Below are 18,699 nucleotides of genomic sequence, written 5' to 3' on the forward strand. Positions count from 1 at the left end.
GAAAAGCTTAATGTATGAGGAATGTTTTAGGACACTGGGTCTACATTCAATGGAGTTTAGAAGGATGAGGGGAGATCTAATTGAAACATACCGAATACTGAATGGCCTGGACAGAGTGGATGTTAGGAAGATGGTTTCCATGTGTAGGAGAGAATAGGACCCGAGGGCACAACCTTAGAGTAAAGGTTGGAATGGAGATAAGGAGAAACTTCTTCAGCCAGAGAGTGGGGAATCTATGGAAATCATTGCCACAGAAGGCTGTGGAGGCCAGGTCATTGAGTATCTTTAAGGCTGAGATAGATAGGTTCTTGATTGTCAAGAGGATCAAGGGTTAGGGGGAGAAAGCAGGAAAATGAGGTTGAGAAGCCTATTAGCCGTGATTCAATGGTGGAGCAGACTTGATGGGCTGAATGGCCTAATTTCTGCTCTTATATCTTATGGTCTTATTTCTTTCTTGAATCTGTTGATTGATTCTGTCTCCACTGCACTCTGGGGCAGTGAGTTCCACAGATTCACGACCCTCTGAGAGAAGTGGTTTCTCCTCATCTTAGATTTAAACCAACCTCCTGTCACTCTATATCTATGATCTCTTGGTCAAGACTCATTCCCGATGATGAGCTTATGCTTGGAACATCGATTCTCTTGCTCCTTGGATACTACCTGACTGGCTGTGCTTTTCCAGCACCACACTATCAACTCTTCATCAAGACTGTCCCACAAGGAAGAACATCTGCTCAATGTCCACCTTATCAATCCCCTTTAGTATTTTAACCTTTCCTCATCAGAAAATCCTTCCATATCCAGAAGCAGTCTAGTGAATCTTCTCTGAATTACCTCCAACACCAATATATGTTTCCTTTGACAAAGAGACCAAAACTGTTCACAGTATCCCAGCTGTGGTCCGACTGGTGCCTTATATGGTTTTAGTAAGGTCTACCTTTTTTATAGCTGAAACTTTATTGCTGGAACAGCACAGCAGGTCAGACAGCATCTAGGGAAAAGGAGATTCGACGTTTCGGGCACATGCCCTTCCTCAGATTCCTGAGGAAGGGCATGTGCCCGAAACGTCGAATCTCCTTTTCCCTAGATGCTGTCTGACCTGCTGTGCTGTTCCAGCAATAAAGTTTCAGCTTTGATCTCCAGCGTCTGCAGACCTCACTTTCTCCTACCTTTTTTATACACCATTCCCATTGAAATAAAGGCCAACATTCCACTTGACTGCCATATAATCTGTTTAGTTTAGGTGATAGCTTTTTGGAATTCATGCATAAGGATTCCCAAATCCAGCTCTGCTGCAGCTTTTTGCAGTCTTTCTCCATTTAAATAATATGCACCTCATCTATTCTTCCTGCCAAAACACATAACATCGCATTTTCCACGCCATGTTCCTTTGAACTGGTTTTTGCCTTCTTGTTTAAACTGCTTATATTCCTCACTAATTGCCCTCCCAGCCACTCTTGTGTCTTATGCAAACTTGGCTACAGTGCATTTACTTCCTTCATCCAAGTCACTAATGTTTATTGTAAATAATTGTGGCCTCAGCACTAATCCATGTGGCACTCCACTAGTTACTAGTTGCCATCCAGAAAATGCCCCCTTATACCAATATATTAGGTTCAACACCATGGGCTCTTATTAAGTAGCCCAACATGTGGTACCTTATCGCATGCCTTCTGGAAATGGCTGTCTTGTGACAATTCCTCCATCAGTGCCCCCACGTTGAATTGGTGATTCAGGTTTCAGCTGGGGTTCTGGGACAAGGGAAAAATGCATTACTTTTGGGACAAGCCACAGAATTTGTCAATGACTTAGCAGTCATATCTCCCATATGTATGTAGCACACAAAGTGCACATGTATACACAAACAATGGCACTGCAGCCATAAACACAAACCCACATAGCACAGACACACACACTCGCGCATACACACAGACACACACAAACACATATACACAGATACATGTACACGGACACAGACACACACACACATGCGTGCACACATGAATGTGCACACAAATGCACACATACAAACACACACATACACAAAGACATATACAAAGATACACAGGCAGGCACATGTAGACACTCTCACGCACTCATAAACACACACATACACACACACGCACACACACACACAGACACACACACACAGACACACAGACCCACATATACACAGGCACAGAAACACACACACAGACCCTGACACACACACACAGACACACACACATTAATATCTCCGGTATTAATGAAACTTTTCCATGTTGCTTTTCAGGTTTTTCTGGAACAGTCAGAAAGCTCCAATGGATTTGTCAGCCTGAGACTATCAGATACCAGAGCAGCTGTAGACAAGCACGATCTGCCTGCAATCCCAGAAGATGCACCAGTTTAGCCTGGACACCTCACTCACCAGTTGTACTGTAACAATGCGAATCCAATCTGAAACTGATCAGAAAAACCCACTCAGCTCGCTCAAAAAAGACGTAAATGGTTGAAATCCAGGGCAGGGATATTTTAAACCCTGCCCCCAATGCCAATACTGTCACCGGTTTGTGGGAGGGTCTGGAAATGAGCCTCAATATGTCAAAGGGGTCAAGGGTTATGCAGGGTGGGGGTGGATAGGAGAGGGGAGATCTTATCAAGGAGTAGAGTGGACTGATGGACAGAATGGCCTCCCCAGGTCCCATTTCTTGTGGAACCTGACACCCCAACCAAATATTCACCTACTCCTGTTTTAAACACTGTGGATTTTTGGTGGGTCTACAATCAGAATAGTTAAGTGAGGCTCTCCATTCCAGATCTTCTGGCAGTGATTTGAGTTGAACACCCTCATGCACCGTTTCCTGGCATTCCCAGGAAAGGCGGTGACTGAAGTAAACTGGCAGCAGGCCGATCCTGTGGGTCACTGCTTGTTTCTAGCATTGCTTGTGGGTCAAGGGAAGCCAGTACGAACTTTTTTTTTAATTTCAAAAATATACTTTATTCATAAAATACTTTGACGATCTATACAACTGGACACGCCATACGTATGTAAACATTCCATTTCCTTGCATACCGAAACAGAGTAATCATTCCTATTTACAGGTCTGTACGATTACATTTTTAGCTGAGGCGTCAGCAGAGCCGTACAAACATTCAGCTCTGATCCCTCCCTCGCTCCCACCGATTGCTGCTCATTCCGGATTGCCGGGGGCCAATTCTTCCACAGCTCACCTTCTGATCTCCCTGTCTGTCACCTATCAAGGAAAAGAAGGAACGAGAGTAAACTATAGCAGAGGTCCTGTCAGCTTCTATTTCCCCAGTAGTTTCGAGCTTCCCCCACCTACCTCAAACATGCTCCCCCCATTGCCTCCCCGTAAGTATTGACTTGGAAAGTTCATTTGGATAAGACTTATGAGTGGTTAATGGGTATTTTCAGAAATTCTGTTTCCCTAATCCCTCCCTCTCTCGAGGAAGCCAAAGTTCACAGGAGTCCTGTTCCATCCCAGTGGCAGCTCTGCAACGTGTGAGCCTGATCACTGAGTTCTGGCCGGCTATTCAACTACAGGAAGCACAATGTCATCCGTGTCCGTAATTCTCACAACAGTTACACCATCCCTTGGATGGTGACCAGGAACCTTCAGAGATTGCTCTGTTTCTAGCTTGGCAAAGTGGTAGAGTCTACCAGTTGGCCACGCTGAGATCAGAACGCTGACATTACCTCAGTGAATGTCCATGGAAAATCACTGGACCATTGAGATCGACAGAAAGTGACAATGATGAGCCACAGTAGTCATTTCTCGAGACATGAGTCAAAAAGTGTGGCACTGGCAAAGCACAGCAAGTCAGGCAGCATCTGAGGAGCCAGAGAGTCAGGAATGTGAAAGGCTTATGCCCGAAATATCGACTCTCCTGCTCCTCAGATGCTGCCTGACCTGCTCTGCTTTTGCAGCCCCTGCAGTCCTCACTTTCTCCCATTCTCGAGACATGGCTTACCTTGGAGTACAAGGGTCTGTTTCAAAGTTTATGTCAATGTAGCCACTGAACACCCACACACTCGTCTGAGTAACAAGGTTATCCTGATCACACAGAAAAATCTCCTGGATAATGTGGGGCAAATTCCAATGGGTGCCATGCAGAATGGAGGACGTTAAGGTCATATAGAGAGTGGATGTGCAATCGAATTTCTCAATAAAATGATTAACAAACTACAAAACCATCCGCTCTTCAAAAACCCAGACTCGACCTTTGAAACTGGAATATTTCAAATATCTACCTCCTGAGGAAAATGCTGCACAGTTTGCTAACGCACTGTCTTTTGGCAACTGTAAGTTAATGAGCAAGGTCCTGTATATCCAGTACAGAAAGTTAGAGTTTCACATGTCTCTGTAAACAACACATCTTTGTAATATTTTTTATCACAGCAAATGTGTGGATAGATAGATATTTTCTAATCAACCTGTTCTATGATGTTTTTACACACCACTGGAGCAGATGGGACTTGAATCGGGATCTCCTGGCTCAGAGGTAGGGACGCTACTATTGGGCCTGCGTACTGATGGATTTTGTGTGTATCTAAAGAGGAACACAATGACAGGCTTCCCAAAAAGAAAGGCACCATATCTGCCTAGCACTTTTCACAACCACTGGATGTCTCAGACCTTCAGGATTCTTTATTGAAGTGCAGTCTTTATCATAAAATCCCTACAGTGCAGAAGCAGGCCATTCAGCCCATCAAGTCCACACCAATCCTCTGAAGAGCATCCCACCCAGACCTCGTCTACCACTCCTCCCCCACTCCCCACCTTATTCCTGTAACTACATGTTTCCCTTGGCCAATCCAACTAAACTACACAACTTTGGACTGTGGAAGGAGACCAGAACACCTGGAGGAAACGCAGACACAGGGAGTCGTGCAGACTTCATACAGACAGTCACGCGAGAGTGGAATCGAACCCGGTGCTATGAGGCAGCTATGCTAACCACTGAGCTACTGTTCCACTGAGATAAACACCATCATAACGACTCTTGCAACAGTCTGCAAATCTCTGGTCTTAATAACCACCCGACATTTAAGCGAAATTGCCCAATATTAAATACAGAGTCCCCTGTACCCACCTGTACCTGGTTGCTGTGCTGAAGCTCTGGATGGGGGATTTGAACCTTCGTCCCAAGGTGACGGTGCTCCCAATATGAGCCACCCCTGATGGAACTTGAATTCACTGGAAGGACCAATGTGAAACTTTTAAAACACTGAGTGATTGCCAGGGTTAGAAGATTTGAGCTATAGGGAGAGGTTGAATTGACTAGGACTATTTTCCCTGAAGCGTCAGAGGCTGAGGGGTGACCTTATAGAGGTTTATAAAATCATGAGGGGCATGGATAGGATAAATAGACAAGGTCTTTTCCCTGGTGTGGGGGAGTCCAGAACTAGAGGGCATAGGTTTAGTGTGAGAGGGGAAAGAAGTGCCAGAGGAAGTGGTGGAGGCTAGTACAATTCCAACATTTAAAAGGCATCTGGATGGGTATATGAATAGGAAGGGTTTGGATATGGACTGGGTGCTGGCAGGTGGGACTAGATTGGGTTGGGATATCTGGTTGGCATTGACGAGTTGGACCCAAGGGTCTGTTTCTGTGCTGTACATCTCTGTGACTCTATGATCATCGCCTCAAGCCAAGGGCTTGGCCCTCACCAACTGAGTTGTTCCGACTCTTGCTCCCATCACACAGACCTGTGCAGAAGTTGATCGACCATCTGGGGAAACTCATATCATTTTCAGAGAAAATCCCTGAAATCATCTCAAAAAGGGGACTGAATAGAATTGACTCCTGAATAGGAAGAAACATGACGCGTTTTGAGGGGAGATTTTGGTTCGAGCAACATAATCGGACCATCTTTGGTGGGCCATCCATAATGGCCACTCATTGACTCAGACACAAGACAGATGTGAACTGGGAAGTAGCTGTTATATTACACATTGGCATATGAACAATTCAATCAGATTGTGCATCTCCACACACAATCACAAGCCAGTTTATTAAATTGTTTGCTGCTGTTTTTGAAATTATGGGTCTAGTGAGATCTGAGCCAGGCTGTCATAACACATCAGGGATATTTCTATCCGATAAGATAAAAACAAGTTGCAAAGAAGAGTCATACCAGACTTGAAATGTTTACCCTGTTTCTCTCCCCACAGATCCTGTCAGACTTTGGAATACAAGTAAATCTTGTTCTCACTCAATACCCACACTGTGTTGGAAAGTAATGCCGGGAACACACCACTGACTAGCCTTTCCTTGAGCTAATTTAGTAGCTTGGGTTTACAACCAACTGATTAAACAGAGAATTTGGAACAGACTTTATTGTGATAATTATGTTTAAACCTGTGAGTATCAATGAATATACAGCCATATCTGCTTGGGGGTGGCACAGTGGCTCTGTGGTTAGCACTGCTGCCTCACAACGCCAGGGACCCGGGTTCGATTCCAGCCTTGGGTGACTGTCTGTGTGATGTTTGCACATTCTCCCTGTGTCTGTGTGGGTTTTCTCCTATAATCCAAAGATGTGCAGGTCAGGTGAATTGGCCATGCTGAATTGCTCATAGTGTTAGGTGCGTTAGTCAGAGGGAAATGGGTCTGGGTGGGTTACTCTTCAGAGGGTCAGTGCTGACTTGTTGGGCCAAATGGCCTGTTTCCACATTGTAAGGAATCTAATATGGGAACAGATTAAAAACAAACACTTGGATAAAGATCTAAATAGCACACACAGTTTGCTCTTCATTGTACAACATGCCGTCGTTAGTCTTTTGTATTGCCTATGTAGGTTTTTGTACAGGGATCCCCAAAGTGGAGGGAGAGGGTTGGGGGGAGATGTCATGGGATGAAACTTTGGGATTGTGAGCTCAGAGGTAGCAATGTTTTCCATCCAGCCCTTCCTACCTCACTCTCTCGGGTCTTCTGTCCCCATCGCCTGCTGTCGTAGACCCTCCCATCTCACTCTCACAGAGTGAGTCATGACAACAGCCCAGCCTCGAGATGGGGTCACAGTGGTAAAGGTTTGGGAAACATTATTCTGGTGTCTACCATTGCATATCCAAATTCTCACCAAATCAGATGCAACTTAATTTCCAAGATCAGTTTGAGATGATCTGAGCACTACCATCCATTGCTTCTGTCTTGTTGTCTAGTTTCTATCTGGTGAAAGGCATTTAGTCCCATTCACCTGCTCTAGGTGTATTTTATTCAATATAGCACCATCCCCTCAAGTATATAGGACCCATTGTTCACAGCTCAATGTACATTGCTTGGCAGATAACAGGTCATGTTACAACAGTTTTGGCACAAAAGAAAATGATTAAAAAGGCTGAAAGAACATTGATTTATATGCCAAGGGGACCAGAATGGACAGGGATAGACTTTATAGATCCTCAAACCTACTTCACCATCCCAATAAGGTCATGGCTGATCTGTTTGTATTTTGAATCCCACATTTCCAAGCCATAGAGTCATACAGCAACAGAAACAGACCCTTCGGTTCAACCAGTCCATGCCCAACATAATCCCAAACTAAACTAGTCTCATTTGCTTACTTTTGGCCCATATCTCTCCAAACCTTTCCTATTCATCTATTTATCCATATGTCTTTTAAACTTGTGATCGTACCCACATCCACCACTTCCTGAGGATGTTAATTCCACACACTAAACACTCTCTGTGTTAAAAAATATTCGGTGACCGCACATGCACCGTTCCCTGAGGCAGAGAGTGCCAAAGTTGCACAAACTCTTGAGAGAAAAAAAATTCTCCTAATCTTTGTCCTTGAACTTTGACCATAGTCACTTAATTCTGGACTGACCTACAGGCGGAAACTTCCTTTTCACATGCAAATTGCTCAGACCATTCTTATTCATTACAATCAAATCATCCCTCACTTTTCTAAACTCCAGTGGAAACAAGCCCAGCCTGACCAAACTTTTCTCATATGACAACCCAGTCATTTCAGGTATCTAATAACCCTCCTTTGAATTACTTTTCAACATACTGACATCCTTCCATACGTAAGGGGACCAAAACCACGCACACTATTCACGGTGTGTGTCTCACCGATGCCCTGTGTAACTGAAACTGAATGTCCTTACTTTTCAATTCAATTCTTCATGTCATAAAGGATAGCATCCCATTAAATCAGCAGGACAGCACCAGTACATCTCTGCACTTCAGGATTCTACACTCCTCCTCTGTTTAAGTAATATCAGCTTTTCCATTCTCCCTGTCATGACTCCCTTGGGTCGTGTACTGGAAATAGAGCCCCTGAAGCCTTCACAAATGTGAAAACTTGATTAAGCCACTGAATTAGCCAATCTACTAAACTCTTGAACTCAGGTTAAAAGAATGTACACACCAGGTTTTTAACTTTAACATAAATTATTTATTGTAATCAAATCATTTTTAACCAATAGCAGGAAAGAACTATGAATTGTCAGCTTATAATTCTATAATTTAAACTGTAACCCATCTTAAGTTCTCACACACATATACAGACACATAGGGAGACAAGACAAGACACACGTATTATGGGTAGTGAAGGGAAAAAATGAAAAGAGCACAATTCTGGCACCAGTCTGGATCACAGACGTTGATTCTTGTTTTCTTTTGGCTTTCTCTCAGCTCCTTCTGATTCTTTGCTGATGATGTGAGGCTGTGGATACATTGATTCTCAGTCTTCCATTCACTGAGTGAGGACTTGCCCCTTCAGTATCTCTGAAGATGGGCATTTGCCCCGTTCTTTCTCTCCACAAAGGAGTTTGTAGAGACAGCAGTTTACAAGAAAATGACGAGTGAGAACAGTTACAAAGGAAATGTTCTATAGTTCTCCACAAACAATGGAGAGAGAGAGAGAGAGATTCAAACACTTCCTTTTTGCAAACTAAATATTTCTTTTGATTTGACCAAACAAAAGGTTCTTGAGCCTTGTTCAGGAATCAATCAAAAGCTAGTTACTATGCTGTGTACCCCTGAACACAAACACAACCAGAAAAATCACTCAAAACGCTGATTCTGGGCAACACCATCCTGAATATACACTTAAGGTGCAGATTAGTTAGCATTCTTCCCCACTGCAAGAATAAAAGTCAAATTATAGATACAACTCATAATGAATTCCAGTAACTTGTTTTTAAAACTGCAACAGTGTCTTCTACAGTTTCCTTGGTCTAAACAGTATTTTTTTCCCATCTGGTAGTCCAACTGTGCAAGAAACAAGTGGTCTTCATCAACCTCCATGTTATGTCTGGATGAAAGACTATTTTAAAAATCTGTTTTATAGAAAACAATATGCAAGACTTCCACCCAATCATCCTCATTCATTCCTTATATAAATCTTAGATATTCTTTACCATATTTCTCTAAACCTGTTAACACGGTTGCATCAGTGAACAAACATGCATCGCATGTGTTAAACGTTTCAATGAATGATAGTGGATTATACTCAGTAAAGATTAATGTTACGTTGCAAACCCGGCATAGATTTCGTAACATTAAATAACCAATAATAATCACAAAGTCTCCTTTCTCCTGTATAGCACTTCCTCTGATCTGGGTTAATTTCTTTATTCCTGATTCATCATCTTGCAATGAGAATGCACCTAGACCAAATCACTGGTGTCAGTTGCTATTTTAAAAGGTTTGGTAAATACTGGGCAGGAGAAAGTGAGGGCTGCAGATGCTGGAGTTCAGAGCTGATAATGTGTTGCTGGAAAAGCGCAGCAGGTCAGGCAGCATTCATGGAGCAGGAGAATTGACGTTTCGGGCATGAGCCCTTCTTCAGGAATGAGGAAAGTGTGTCCAGCAGGCTAAGATAAAAGGTAGGGAGGAGGGACTTGGGGGAGGGGCATTGGAAATGTGATAGGTGGAAGTGGTCAAGGTGAGGGTGATAGACCGGTGTGGGGGTGGGGGCGGAGAGGTCAGGAAGAAGATTGCAGGTAAGGAAGGCGGTGCTGAGTTCGAGGGATTTGACTGAGACAAGGTGGGGGGAGGGGAAATAAGGAAGCTGGAGAAATCTGAGCTCATGCCTTGTGGTTGGAGGGTTCCTAGGCGGAAGATGAGGCGCTCTTCCTCCAACAGTCGTGTTGCTATGGTCTGGCGATGGAGGAGTCCAAGGACCTGCATGTCCTTGGTGGAGTGGGAGAGGGAGTTGAAGTGTTGAGCCACGGGGTGGTTGGGTTGGTTGGTCCGGGTGTCCCAGAGATGTTCTCTGAAACGTTCCGCAAGTAGGCAGCCTGTCTCCCCAATATAGAGGAGGCCACACCGGCTGCAGCGGATGCAGTAAATGATGTGTGTGGAGGTGCAGGTGAATTTGTGGCGGATATGGAAGGATCCCTTGGGCCCTTGGAGGGAAGTAAGGGGGGGAGGTGTGGGCGCAGGTTTTGCATTTCTTGCGGTTGCAGGGGAAGGTGCCGGGAGTGGAGGTTGGGTTGGTGGGGGGTGTGGACCTGACGAGGGAGTCACGGAGGGAGTGGTCTTTTCGGAATGCTGATAGGGGAGGGGAGGGAAATATATCCCTGGTGGTGGGGTCTGTTGTTCAGGTTATTTATTAAGATTTCCTTCGCTGGAGATCCAAGATGGCGGGAGTCTGAGTGGTCTGCAGTGCTGGGCTCTGTGCCATACCCCTGGGCAAGGTGGACCTTTAACCCCCCCCCATTATCAATCACCCCCAGGAGATAAAAGTATTAATTTAAACTCGCGGACTATTTGGAGCTGCTGAAATCTGGGACAGCTTTAAGGTCAGGATGAAGCTTGGTAAAGGAAAGGGGCCTAAAGTAGCACAGCAGATAGGACACTCCCCTACTGCCTCAGGGGTGCCTGCAGCCAGTACTCAGTGTCCCAGGACTGCCCCTTTGGATCCAGCAGGACAGCAACACTTCCTATATGAGTTTGCCAAACTCGGAGAGTGGATTCAAGCAGCAGCTGAGCCACTACCTGCCATGCTCAAGAGGCGTGTGAGCAGGAAATCCAGCTGCTGGAGCGAAGACTGAAGGCAGTGGAGGAGAGGACTGTGGCATCGGAGGTCTCAGGGGGGAAGGATCCGAACTCTGTCAGACCAGGTTCAGATCCTTCAGGATCAAGTCGGTGACCTAGAAAACAAAAATAAAAAGGAAAGACTTGCGGATCGTGGCAGCGCGGGGAAGGCGAGGACCTCATCGGGTTTCTGCAGGGATGGCACCCGAAATTCCTGGGGTTGGATTAGGAGTCAGGGTCTGGTGAGTGTGGAGAGGGCCCATCGGATCGCAATGCTCAGGTCCAGGCTGGACCCGCGCCCCCGGACAGTTCTGTGCAGCTCCTGCATTGTAGAGGAAAGCAGTGAATAGTGGAAACAGCGAGAAGACTGGGAAGAAATTCACGAGCTTTAATGTATAAAGGCTCAAAGATAATGTTTTTTCAGGACTTTTCAGGAGCCCTGATTAAGAAGAAAAGGACATTTGATGATGTCAAAAAAGAATTAAGGGAGGGACCTGAACATTCAATACTCCTTGAGGTACCCGGCCGTGTTGCGTTTCACTCATGGGGGGACTGGATATAACTTTGACTCCACAGCAAAGGCAAAGGACTTTGTGAAGTCTTTGAAATGAAGGTCCTGGGCCAGGGTGGGAGGGGAGGGGGAATTATTACCGACAATGATTTGGGGGGCACGGTTTATTACCCCCCTTTCTACTTCCCTCTTCCCCTTTCCCCTTTTTTGTGGTTATCGGTTTTATATGTACAGTTTTGTAAAATTGGGATTATTTTATATATCGGTCATTTGGTATTATCTAGGGTTCCTTTTTTTACTGCTGTCCTTTTGATGTTGTATTGGGGGTGGCTATATCTGTGACTAAGGTGAGTGGAGGGGGGACGGGTATCCATCGTTAACTCTCAGAACGTAAATAAATAACAGATTCTCCTCATTTGTGAATTGCCTGGGGCGAGGGCACGGCTTTAGCTAGAGGGAGTTAAGATGGTACTAAGGATTTGGGGGGAGTGCCCCCTATGGGCAAGGGGGAAGATCTTGAGCGAATTGGGGGTTATTTGGATGTCTGTTTCAGTTAAATGTAATGATTTTTTTAGTTGTAGTTTTTATAAGAATAGTTCTTAGATCGCATAAAATTAATATTTTTGTAACTCATCGCGCCTCGGATAAGCTCCCCCCTCCTGGGAAACCACGGGCTGCCCTAGATGACCATGGCAAGTGATTTGTTCAGGTGGTGCACCTGGAATATAAAAGGGAGCCATTCTCCCATTAAAAGAAAGAAGGTCTTATGAAGCCTCAGGAAGGAAAGGGTGGACATTGCTGCAGGACACGCATCTAACTGATAAGGAGCATCTGAAACTGCAGCAGGGGGGGTTATGACAGGGTATTTTTCTCACCATTCTGCTCTAAGAGTAGAGGAGTGGCTGTACTGATAAGAAGGAACCTCCCTTTCCAGGTAATGGAGCAGATTAAGGATGAACATGGACAGTTTATCATTCTTAATGCCCTAATACATGGAGAAGAATACAGTGTTTTGAATGTAGGTTGTTCCTTGGCGCACCCTCTTAAATTTCTAATTGATGCAGTGGCTAAATTAATGAATCTTGGGTTCACCATATGATTTATAGGAGGGGATTTTAATTGCCTATTAGATCCCGAGATTGATACGGTGCCAAAAGGCCTGGCAGGTACGCCCGCGCAGTCTAAACAGTTGGTGGACGTGTGCGATGACTTGTAATTAGTGGCTATGTCGAGGTACCTTCACTCTAATGGAAGAGACTTCACGTTCTATTCCATCCCACACAAGTGCCATATGCAAATTGACATGTTTTTTTTATGCCAAATGACGGTTTGGACAGAACATTGGCATGCAAAATTAGGCATATAGCTGTTTCGGATCATGCGCCAGTGTATTTAGATGTTAAAATCAAGGGTAGTGGAATGGATGCACATCACTGGTGCACGGATCCATTTTTGTTAGGGGATAGGGAATTTATTGAATACATTACAAGAGAATTCAGGGCTTTTTGGGATATTAATTCAAGTATAGCTAGTAATCCAGCAATACTTTGGGAGACCACGAAGGCATATTTATGAGGTCTGATCATTTCACATTCGACGACTAGAAGGAGGCAGAGGGAAGAGCAGCAACAGATGCTGGAGACCCGGCTGAAGGTAGCTGAGGAAGTATATTATAATAGGCCGTCATTGGTCAAGCTGCAGCAGGTCACAGCTCTCCGGGCTGCTCTCAACTCAATACACACACAAGTGGCTAAAAAAGAGGTCTCCTTTGCCAAACACAGATCATCTGAATTCAGAGATAAACCTGGTAGATATGTGGCTTATCTGACTAGGAGGAAAAAAACTTCCCAATCTATCACCTCTGTTAGGGAGAAGGCTGTTATGATTACCCGCGAGTTGAAAAAGAACAATGTTAGGTTTAGGGAATACTTTGCAGAGCTATATCGGTCACGGGGGGTGGGGGGCGAACATGGTACAATAGGAATGCAGTCCTTGTTTGGAAATCTTGACCTCCCCAATATAAGCACGGAACAGGCTTCCCTTTTGAATGCGCCTGTAACGGTACAGCAAGTGCAGGAAACAATAAGGCATCTCCAGGGTGGCAAAGCACCGGGGCCAGATGGATTCCCAACTGACGTCTAGAAGGAATTCATAAACATGTCAGTGGAGCCACTTCTGGGGATGTACAAATACTCTTATACACAGGATTGTCTGTCACCTACTCTTAGGGAAGCTAATATCTCCCTCATTTTAAAGAAAGTAAAGGGCCCTGAAGAATGTACTTCATATGGGCCAATTTCACTGTTGAATGTCAATTTCAAAACTTTATCCAAGATGCTGGCTCTGAGGCTGGAGAAGGTCCTGCCCCATATTATAAAAGAAGACCAGACAGGTTTTGTTAAGGGCCGTAGCTCCTCCAACAATATCAGGAGAGTACTGAACACAGTACAGGTATGCCAGCAAAGATTGATCCCGGATTTGGTGGTCTCCCTAGATGCAGAAAAGGTGTTTGATTGGATAGAATGGTTATATCTATTTGAGGTTCTAGAGTGCTTTGGTTTGAGGCGGGGGGCCCTTTGCCAGATGGGTAGTGGTATTGTATAATGATCCTAAGGTGGCAGTCATTAAAAAATGGTGCTAAGTCAGATAACTTTAACACTGGGAGAGGTAATGGACAGGGGTGTCCTCTCTCACCATTATTATTTACCTTGGCAATTGAGCTGTTAGCCGAAACTATCAGGGAGGGATCCTGAAATAGTAGCGCCAAGGGTAGGAATGGGGGAGTATAAGATCACCCTATATGCTGACGATGTCCTTTGATTTTTGGCCAATCCGGAGAAGTCTGTCCGTCGACTGATTCAAACAATTAATTCATATGGTGGTTTCCCGGATTACAGGATCAATTTTACAAAATCGGAAGCCATGCCAGTGGGGCGATTAGTGGAGGTGCCTAACCTAAAGGATGGAATGCAATTCCCATTTAGATGGTCGCTAAAAGGTTTCTTGTATTTGGGAATTTTTATTACCCCTTCCTTCCACCAGCTGTATAAAGCTAACTATGTATAACTACTAGAGAGGATAAAACAGGATTTGCAGCGGTGGGAGGGGTTACCATTATCATGGTTGGGCCAAATAGCCCTGATTAAGATGAATGTTCTTCCTCAACTGCTATACCCCATGAGAATGCTCCCGTTGCTGCTACCGCGACAAGTGTTACGGAGGCCAGTGGCTGGCTAGGGGCCTTTATTTGGTGCCACAAGCATCCTCTAATTAAATTCACTAAATTGCAGCTTTCGCAGGCTGAGGGAGGGTTGGATCTTCCGGATTTGAAGAAATACCAAATAAGTGCCCTGTTAGCATATGTTGGTGATGGAGTACGGGGGAATCCGGAGTCGATTTGGCTTGATATTGAAACCTCGCTGTCGAGATATCCTTTAATTAATTTATTATTCACGGACAAGATGAAATCCGTGACCCAGCAGTGTAAGAGTCCAATCATTTTAAATACGGTGAAAGTCAGGAGGATAAATGAGGCAAGACGAGGGCAATTGGTCTAAGACTTCGCCATTTACTCCGTTGGTGGGAGCCCAAGGATTTAAATCTGGGACAATGGACTCCAGCTTTAAGACATGGGAGAATAAGGGAATTTTCTGCCTGGGAGACTTACTTGAGGGGAGGTCCTGATGTAATTTAGTCAGTTAAATCAGAAATATGGATTGTCCAGTGGGGATCTTTTCCAGTACTTTCAGATAAGGGATTATATACAGAGGAAGACCACACTCCTGGCTCAGTGTTACAAAGCAGGCATGGAGAAAAGAGTACTCCAGTGTACGGGAGCTCTTTCACTCAGTGCTTTATATCACTTACAGAAAGGTCGTGGCCTGGAGGACATGGAAGGACTCTATAGGACATGGAATTGAGAGTTAGGAGAGGATATTTCGTCAGAGGAATGGGAAGGCATCTGGGGGAATGTAAGGAAAATCTCAGTATGTAACAGAGCGTAGGCCATGCAATTGAAGATCATACACAGGGCTCATATGGTGCCAGAGAGGAATATCATCAGGGTGTCCCCAATGTAACATTAGTACAGGCACTCTTACACACTGTTACTGGTCCTTTTGTAAGATCCAGAGATACTGGAATGCTATAGTAAGGGATCTAAAGGTTATCCTGGGAATTGAAATTTACGTGGATCTGGTATTTCTTCTTTTGGGGTTGCCAAATTTGCCCTCTCTGGGGGAACACGGGAAGAGATTGTGTAACATTCTTAACCACTGTGCGAGGAAGAACATTCTGGTGAACTGGACGTCAGAAAAACCACCAGGTCTTATGGGGTGGCTGGTGTTGGAACATCTCCCCAAGACCATCTCACAAATATGGTGCACCACAAAACGGAACAGTTTTATAAGACGTGGCAGCCCTTTTCAAATTATATTGACGCTGACTTACCAGCAATATTAATAAGGGCAGTGGTATAACCGTGGGAATCAGTACGGGTGCCTATGATCTGACTGAATAGGCAATAGAATAGAATACAGTGTTACAGCCAGAGAAGTTACAGAGAGAAATCAACTTTAGTATTTGAGAGGTTCATTCAAAAATCTAATAACAGTGGGGAAGACGCTGTTCTTGAATCTGTTAGTACGTGTTTTCAAATTTTTATATCTTCTGCCTGACAGAAGAGTATAATTGGGTTGGAAAGGGTCTTTGGTTATATTGGCTGTTTTTGTGATGCAGTGGGAAGTGTAGATGGAGTCAATGGATGGAAGGCTGGTTTGCGTGAAGGACTGGGCTGTGTTCATGACTCTCTGTAGTTTCTTACAGTCCTAGGCACAGCAGTTGCCAAACCACACTGTGATGCATCCAGATAGGATTCTTTCTATGGTTCACCTATTAAAATTGATAAGAGTCATTGTGGACATGCTGAATTTCCTCAGCCTTCTAAAGAAGTAGAGGAGTTTTGCTTTTATAACTGTAGCATCAATATGAATGGACCAGGGTTGATTGTTGGTGATTGTTACTCCTAGGAACTTGATGTTCTTGACCATTTCTACCTGATCACCATTAGTACAGATAGTGGTGTTTCCTCCACTCTACTTCCTGAAGTCGATGACCAGCTCCTTTTTATTGCTGATGTAGAGGGAGAGGTTGTTATCTTTACACCATGCCACTAAGCACTCTATCACTTTCCTGTACTCTGTCTCATCAGTGTTTGAGATCCAACCCAGTATGGTGGTGTCATCAGCAAACTTATAAATGGAGTTAGAGTAGAATTTGACCACACAGATGGGAGTGTATATGGAGTATAGTAAAGGGCTGAGTTTGTAGCCTTGACAAAACATTGACCAAACAAACAACAGTTTGGTAAATCAGCTATGATCTGATTCATAAGTCTTTGGAATGTAAATGGGATACCTTTTAACTCAAATAGCATCACCTGACATTTATACAACTAAAGATCAATTGTTGTTTCTTCAGCACCGAGTTTCCTCCATCTACATCCTTGCTCGACAACATCATACAGGCAGGTGTATTGCTATAGATTTCCTTATACTTGCTCAGTAACCTTACTGGATCTTCCCATTGTCCTTCCTTTAAATATGAGAACACGATGTCTAACTGCCCCACTATTTCTGTATTGGTTTGTCAAATTACAGAAGTTCACTTGTGAACTGTTTATCAACAGCTTAGGGCCCTGCTCTAAACCACAAAAAAATTACACATAATCGTGAACACAGCCCAATCTATTATGCAAATCAGCCTTCCATCTATTGACTCCATCAACAACATTGGGAAAGCAGCCAACATAATCATTATCTGCCTCACTCATACTTGTGTCTGTCATCCTCCTCTGCTTTTACCAACTGACACTTTTTCTTTGTCATCTCCTTCTCTGCGATGATATTGCTTCACCATATACACAACATAATCTATTTTTCTTCCTGTGATCAGGAGTATCTATCAGACAGGTCACTTTACTAACTTTGTAGGAACCACTGAATCTCATTTTTTAAAGATTCACCTTTGTCGCCTGTTTGAAAAGTTCTAGTCGTAGCACATTTGCTATTCATTCATCTTTGCCCAAGAAGTTCTTAAATGTTCCTGATTGATATAGAATGTGGGGAAATAGATGGTGACACCTTGAAAAATGTCCATATTACAGAGGAGGAAGTGCTGGATGTCTTGACCTAAACAGGTGTACCCTAGAACTCTGTGAGAAGCTACGGAAGTAATTGTTAGGCCTCTTACTGAGATATTTGTATCATTGATAGTCACAGGTGATGTGCTGGAAGACTGGAGATTGGATAATGTGGTACCTCTGTTTAAGAAAGGTGGTAAGGACAAGCCAGGGAACAATAGACCAGTGAGCCTGACGTTGGTGGTAGGCAAGTTGTTGGACGGAATCCTGAGGGACATGGCTAATTCACCTAACCTGCACATTTTTGGATTGTGGGAGGAGACCGGAGCACCCGGAGGAAACCCACGCAGACATGGGGAGAATGTGCAAACTCCACACAGACAGTCACCCGAGGCTGGAATCGAACCTGGGAACCTGGTGCTGTGAGGCAGCAGCACGGTTAGATCTCATGGAATACAGGGAGAACTAGCCATTTGGATACAGAACTGGCTCAAATGTAGAAGACAGAGCGTGGTAGTGGAGGGTTGTTTTTCCAAATGGAGGCCTGTGACCAGTGGAGTGCCACAAGGATTGGTGCTGGGTTTTCATCATTTATATATATGATTTGTATGTGATCGTAAGACACATAGTTAGTAAGTTTGCAGATGACACCAAAATTGGAGGTGTAGTGGATAATAAAGAAGGTTACCTCAGATTACAACGCGATCTTGTTCAGATGGGCCAATGAGCTGAGAAGTGACAGATGGAGTTTAATTCAGATAAATGCGAGGTGCTGCATTTTGGGAAAGCAAATCTTTGCAGGACTTATACACTTAATGCTAAGGTCCTAGGGAGTGTTGCTGAATGAAGAGACCTTAGAGTACAGGTTCATAGATCCTTGAAAGTGCAGTCACAGGTAGAGAGGATAGTGAGGAAGGCGTGATGGGTACATGAATAGGAAGGGTTTGGAGGGATATGGGCCAGGTGCTGGGTGGTATGACTAGATTGGGTTGGAATATCCAGTCGGCCTGGATGAGTTGGGCCAAAGGGTCTGTTTGCATGCTGTATACCTCTATGA

General features: G+C 44.3%; 1 protein-coding gene across 4 annotated transcripts in view; it reads left to right on the top strand.

Moving 5' to 3' along the window:
• Positions 1 to 4,195, top strand: part of LOC122555703 (anoctamin-7-like) — a 98,706-nt gene extending 94,511 nt beyond the window's left edge. For all 4 annotated transcript variants that reach the window (XM_043701740.2, XM_043701741.2, XM_087993865.1 and 1 more), the window contains one exon: positions 2,273 to 4,195. In XM_043701740.2, coding sequence (XP_043557675.2) covers positions 2,273 to 2,389 — 117 coding nt within the window. In that variant the 3' untranslated portion in view covers positions 2,390 to 4,195. The remainder of the gene's footprint in view (positions 1 to 2,272) is intronic.
• The last annotated feature ends 14,504 nt before the right edge of the window (positions 4,196 to 18,699 follow it).

The sequence above is a fragment of the Chiloscyllium plagiosum genome, unplaced genomic scaffold, assembly GCF_037043375.1.
Source record: "Chiloscyllium plagiosum isolate Xiang-an unplaced genomic scaffold, Cpla_swu_hap1 HiC_scaffold_13, whole genome shotgun sequence".
Lineage (NCBI taxonomy): Eukaryota > Metazoa > Chordata > Chondrichthyes > Orectolobiformes > Hemiscylliidae > Chiloscyllium > Chiloscyllium plagiosum.